Source organism: Triticum urartu, chromosome 2A (genome assembly GCF_056163025.1).
Source record: "Triticum urartu cultivar PI428250 chromosome 2A, HENAU_Tu73, whole genome shotgun sequence".
NCBI classification, from domain to species: domain Eukaryota; kingdom Viridiplantae; phylum Streptophyta; class Magnoliopsida; order Poales; family Poaceae; genus Triticum; species Triticum urartu.
The window spans coordinates 763,343,694-763,349,918 of record NC_141874.1 but is presented as its reverse complement, the minus strand read 5'-3'; the positions used below and the strand labels follow the sequence as shown (position 1 = coordinate 763,349,918).

General features: G+C 48.8%; 1 protein-coding gene across 1 annotated transcript; it reads left to right on the top strand.

Moving 5' to 3' along the window:
* The first annotated feature begins 2,835 nt into the window (after positions 1 to 2,835).
* Positions 2,836 to 4,985, top strand: LOC125538526 (disease resistance protein RGA4-like). Its single transcript, XM_048701812.1, has 2 exons — positions 2,836 to 3,019; positions 3,226 to 4,985. Exons 1-2 carry the CDS (start codon positions 2,836 to 2,838, stop codon positions 4,983 to 4,985), a joined length of 1,944 nt encoding a protein of 647 aa, XP_048557769.1.
* The last annotated feature ends 1,240 nt before the right edge of the window (positions 4,986 to 6,225 follow it).

Sequence of the window (6,225 nt, the reverse complement as noted above, 5' to 3'; positions counted from 1 at the left end):
TCATGACCGGCCCTGGATACTGAGCTGGCACAACATCTTGAGATTGACAAAGTCACCACAGGCGCCTCGTAGTTGATGAAAATGTCCCCTCCCAGTAAATGAACATCACCGGAAAGTCTGAAATAAATTCAGAATAATTTGAGCACCAGTGCCAAGTCTAGGAGTTGAACTCTTTTGGGCTAGTTTCACCATAAGGAACCTAACCATCTGAGCTATGCTCAGTTCACTTTTTTTCTTTTCATTTTGGGTCACAACAAGCAGAGTTGCACACATCGACCCTCCCACTTGCAACTGCATGCGCGGCGACAAAGGCGCAATTTGGCACAATTTATTTTGCAAAATCTACTGCTAGTTGCATGCTAGAAAAATAGAAAAAAGAGGCAGACCGGAGGGAGAATGACTGAATGAGGGACAAGGAATATGGATAACCTATGGGTTAGCCAAGACCAGCATGAAAAATAAATCGGGCTGATGTTGCTCATGAGCCGCGGTGGGCCAAGTAATGGCAAATGCCTTAGGCATGTACAAAGTTGATAAGACAGTCTTTTTCTATGCAATGTATGTCATCTAAAGAAGACAAAAAACATGTTATACAATGAATCATCTTTTAATATTATCTCTAACAAAAAATATTTGCATGACCCTAAAATTATACTCCCTCCATCCCATATTACTTATCGCTCGGACGGATGTATCTATATATGGGATGGAGGAAGTAGGTAATTAAAATTAAACTAGAAAATATGTAACTAAGAGACGGCAACTTATACAATGGAGAGAATTGTCTTACCCTCCTTAGTAAGAGATCATATCTTAGTTAAGAGAAGACAAACCTCCTTTTGTATTTCTCTCCCTCTTCCTACTCAGCAATCATCCTAGGTGACACCGCTAACATAGCACTATTGTATGCTACTTTAAAGCACATAACAATAGTGGCTTCTAAAAATATGTTTGTGATTCCATCAAACCTTATGTGTTTTTCCTTACCACAAATGGTTAAAACAAACCTCCCTAATGTTTATTTTCTCAAAAGTAGTCTACGAAAACGCTCACCAACACGGTTTTGTTTTCCACATGTAATTAGCTGTTTTGCAAGAGGGTAGTGACAGCCAAAGAAGAGATGTTATATATGTTCTCTCATCTTACAAGAAAACAACAATTTGTATTTACGTTCCAATTCCTAATGTAACATTACCTTAGCTTAAATTAACATCTGAGTAAATACAAAAAATAAAACTAAATGGAGTTGGATCCAAAGCCTCATGAAAAAGAACCTAATGGTGGACTATTAATTTAGGATGCTCCCAGGGAAAGGTCACCCAACAAGTTCATAGTATATAGAAGATGTTTACCCCGCCAGTACTCTTTCTGTCCGTATGCATCCCTAGTTGGTGTAGAGACTGGGAAGTGAAAATCTCCCCCATTTTTAAAGGTTTTTCCTCGCGACCCCCTCCTCTCGCGACCCCCGCGTCGCCTCCCCTGGCGGCGGCGGGGGAACCCTAGCCGCGCCACCGCGCCCCTCCCCACCTCCTCCCACCTCCTCGCCGCCGCCTGAGGCTGCCGCCGGGCAAGCCCGGGGCGCCAAGGATGGTGGCGGCGGGGCCTCGGTTGCCCTGGTTCTGCGTGGGGCACCTTGGATCTGGAGCGGCGGCTCCATCGGCAAGGCACGGCCGGCTAGCAGCCGTGCGGGAGGTGGATCTGGTGTCCCGGCGGCGCGGGCGACGGGATCCGATGGTCGTTGGCGGCCGGCATCGGCTTCTGTGGCGGCCGGTGCGCGCGATCTGGCGTCTCCCCTCCTCCCCTATTTGGCATGCGGGCCAGCCAGGTCGGGCCGCGCTTCCTCTTGGTCGCCGGTTCTGTACAGGAGGCTCTAGTGGTGGCGGGGATCTAGTTCGGGCAAAATCCCTGGCCGGCCTTGATCGGCCGCGCCGACGGTGACGCCTGATGGCGCCGTTCCCCTCCTTGGAGGCGTCGGTATGGACTGATCTCCTCACTTCACCTTCCCCTAGGTCTCCCGGGTGAAAGCCCTAACTTTGTTGGGCGGCGGCGGCGCTTACGGCGCCGTTCCCTTCTTGAAGGCGCCGCTTTGGGAACCTTGGGGTTGGTTGGCGCTTGAGGATGGTGGGCGACGGCGGTAGTGCGGCCCTATCCTAGCATGGATTTATGTCTGTTGCTTGGAGATGGACTCGCATAGGTGGAGGTCGTCGGCTGGCGTCGTAGTGGCGTCAATGGCGGAGAACCTGCCAAGGCTCGCGTAGGTGGAGGTCGTCGTTTGGCGTCGTGGTGACGTCGATGGCGGAGGACCTGCAAAGGTTGTCACCTCAATCTGCTCTGAAGATGGATCAGTGGAAGACGGCGGTGACGACACATGTGAGTCCCTCGGACCGGTTTGAGCCCCGGACCTAGCAGATGGCTCGGTCGGGGCCTCCGGCTTTAGATGTTAGGCTTAGGTGGGTATGTGGACCAGCTTGCACCCCTTCATCATTTGGATAGGAGTAGCGGCAGATGTTGCCAAGATGGCGGATTCGGGCATGTTGTTGTTCTACTTTGTAAGGTCCTCGAGAATAATAATTAATATAATGGCCGCATGCATCTTTCAGATGCAGAGGCCGGGGGTCATCCTTCTTTTCCGAAAGAAAAACTAGGAACTCCATGTAGTCTTTGCAGCCAACTGGAGACAAAACCGAAGCTCCCGATATGCCGAGCCCTCCACTACGGTTAAGGTATTGCCCGTCCGCTCCCTCCTTTTAACTCCAGGCAACACTAACCCCACTTTGCCATGCATGCAGATCTGGGTAGGAGGAGTGATCTATGTAGCCAAGGGAAGACAGATCGATGGAGTTTGGTGTAGCCACATTTAGCGCGGTAGCTGCCGTCGTCATCTCGAAGCTCTGCGTGGTGATGGAAAATATTTTAAAGAAGGTCCCGGAAATTAGAGCTGATGTTAGGTGCATCAAAGAGGATCTGGAGGCGATCGAAGCTGCCATTGAACTTCATGGTCTCAATCGCGAACATGTCAGTTTCTTTTCTTTCGAAAATTCAAGTTTTTATAGCTTGTTGTTTTTTCTTTCGCCTTCTCTTTTTATCAAACCTAGTGACATGTGATCTTTACAATAGTTGGCCATGTGAATCTTTGCATACAGAGGCCGGGAGGTGTTCTTTCATTATCTAAATTTTCTGATTATTTTGCAAAGGTATCAAGACATGTCCGTTGTTTGAGTCCAGTATTCATTGCACAGCTGAGGCGGCTGGCATATGACATCGAAGACTGCATCGACCGCTTCGATGCCAAGAAGATGGTCCTCAAGGATTTTGCCAAAGAGATTGTCCTACTCAAGGAAACATCGACTAATACGACCAACAGGATACAGAACTTCAATTTCCTTGCAGAAGAGGATGACAGGATTGCACAAGGGCAAGGGGCTGCTGATGTCCCCGCAGAGCTTCAGAATCTCGGTGATTATAACCCCAACTGCTTGCTATATTTGTGCTTGTTCCCTCGTAATCATCAAGTCAGGACTAAGCCCCTAGCAAGGAGATGGCTGGCCGAAGGACTAGTACAAGGAGAACATCTCGCAGTCAAAAATATGAAAATTCTCACCAACTCGAGTATCTTCAGTTCCATCCAGAGAAGCAACAATGGGGAGGTAAGGAGATGCCAACCTACCAACGAGACGTTCCGGTACATCTCCCAACAGTCGGTATCAGAGAATTTCGTATTGTTCTGTGATGGCGCGGCCCAACCATCGCAGGGGAAATCATTGCAGGCCCAAGTCGCCCGCAGGCTGTCTGTGCATCCTTCTGCAAACGTGCAACTGAATTTGCCTCAGGATCTGTCTCGTCTCCGGACCCTGGCGGTATTCCCTGCAGGTGAGGTGAATCTCGCCAGTTATGAAGATGTTTTAGATTTTGCCAGGTATCAAGTCCTGCGGGTGTTGGATCTGAAAGAATGTACTCACCTGAGCGAAGAACATCTCAGAGATATCTGGAGCCAGGTGCTCATCAAATATCTGAGCATCAATTTGGGCAGCATTGCTGAGATTAATAGCTCAATCAAGCACCTGGATCAGTTAGAGACACTCGACCTGAGTGGAAGCCAAACTGTGACGGTGTTCAAAGAAGTCCTCCTGCTGCCCAAATTGAAGCACCTCTTTGGGAGGTTCCAGCTTTCCAAAAGAGATACCTTCACTCCGGGATGGTTACTAACATCAGGTCTACAAGAGTTCCTGAAACGTAAGAGTAAGCTGGAGACGCTGGCAGGATTTGTCACCAATGAGAGACTAGGATTTCCACAACTGTTGAATCTTATGAAGCAATTGCGGAAGGTGAAGATATGGTTCGAATCCGACGCTAGCGAAAGAAACGTGAAAGTTCTTTCAAAATCCATTACGGAATTCATTGGTGCTGGTGTCACTCAGCCTGATCTTAATCGGTCCCTTTCCATTGAATTCGAAGAATGCTCGGGAAAGTACGCGAATAATATCAGCCAAGTTGCCGGCATACTCGCCTCGCTCAAGCTGCGCGGCAACCTCGCCCAATTCCCTCCGTTTGTTGCAGGGCTTAGTGCTATCGAGGAGCTGTGCCTTTGGTCCACTGGTCTGAGCTGGGAGGTTATTCGAGCCGGGCTGAGCAGGGTGAGGGGACTGAAATATCTCAAGCTTATTGAAGATAACCTTGGGCGCCTCGACATACTGTCTGAAGCTGAGCACCTCAAAGCCATTGAGCGGATATGCGTCGTGTGCAAGCAAAGGCTGGAAGTAGCGATCGCAGCTCGCCCGCTGCCGAATCTTGTGTCACTTCATATCCTCTGCCAAGATCTGCACCGTATTCTTGATAATCCCCTCGTCGAAATCACACGCATGGCAAAACTCCAGGAAGTCGCGCTCCATCATCAAGTCGACGATACCACAAAAGATGAACTCCGACGAATTGCGTATGGCCATCCTAATACGCCCAAAGTTTTGTTCCTCGAATATCTCCAATAATGCAGACTTAATCAAACACGGTCACCCCTCTTTCGTCTTCACTTGAAGTATTCTTTCCAGTGCAAATCCACAATAGAATTTGCTGCTTGGATCCATGAAATAACTTAAGCTGGATCCATCTTCAGTTCTTTCGTTGTGTGATTTTTATTATAATAAAGGATTAATTACCACATGTTGTTCAGTTTACCATTTCCAAGTTACTCATGTGCATCGGAGTGCTGTCTCTTTTAAATGTTTACGAGAGATGAATCCTTCCTCTTATTGTACATTTTAATATATTACTTCAATTCATGAGTATTGCTATTAACTGTTGTGTCATGAGTACAAGGTAGACGCACACATACACGCACACCATCACCACATGCAGACACTCACACAACGTCTACTGAAGACCGAAGTTGCTTGGGGGTGTCGTTCATGATGAGCTTGGGGTGGATGTGATGCTTTGATTGCTTGGCGGCGGTTGGTGGCGTGGTCGGAGTTCATCTGGTGGCGGTGCGTTGGCGCTCTGCCGCCTATGTGCTCAGCCTCGGAGTCCTTCTTCCACGGTGCTTGGTCTTCAGCGGCCATGCCGGACTCGGTGAAGCGGTGCTTCATCCTACTCATTGATGGCGACGTATCTCGGCGGCGTGGCACAGTGGAGATTCGGCGTCCGATGTGTGGCGATGGACTCACGCAGGAAGACGAAGCTGTTTGGTGTCGTAGTGACATCGATGGCTGAGTGGCCAGACAAGGTAGAAGTCTCAATATTTGCTCTGACGACGGACCTGTGGAAGATGGCGGCGACAACACACGAGTGCGTCGGACCGGTTTGTACCCCAGACCCGGTATGTGGTTCGGCTGGGGCTTCCGGCTTTTGATGTTAGGCTTAGGTGAGTGGTCTGGATAGTGGCCCAGCTAGCACCCCTTCATCATTTTGATGTTAGACTTAGATGAGTGGTCTGGATAGTGGCCCAGCTAGCACACCTTCATCATTTGGATAGGAGTAGCGGCAAATGTTGCTAAGATGGTGGATTCAGGCATATTGTTGTAATACTTTGTAAGGTCTTCGAAAATAATTAATAAAGTGGCCGCATGCATCTCCCAGATGCAGAGGCCGGGGGTCATCCTCCTTTTTTTTTAAAAAAAACTGAAGACTGAACTTGCGGAGCTTCAAAATTGATGAAGTCACTACTGGTACCTTTCTATCGAACGGAATGTCACCTCCCACGCCACATCGCAAACGGTTAAAATACTCTCA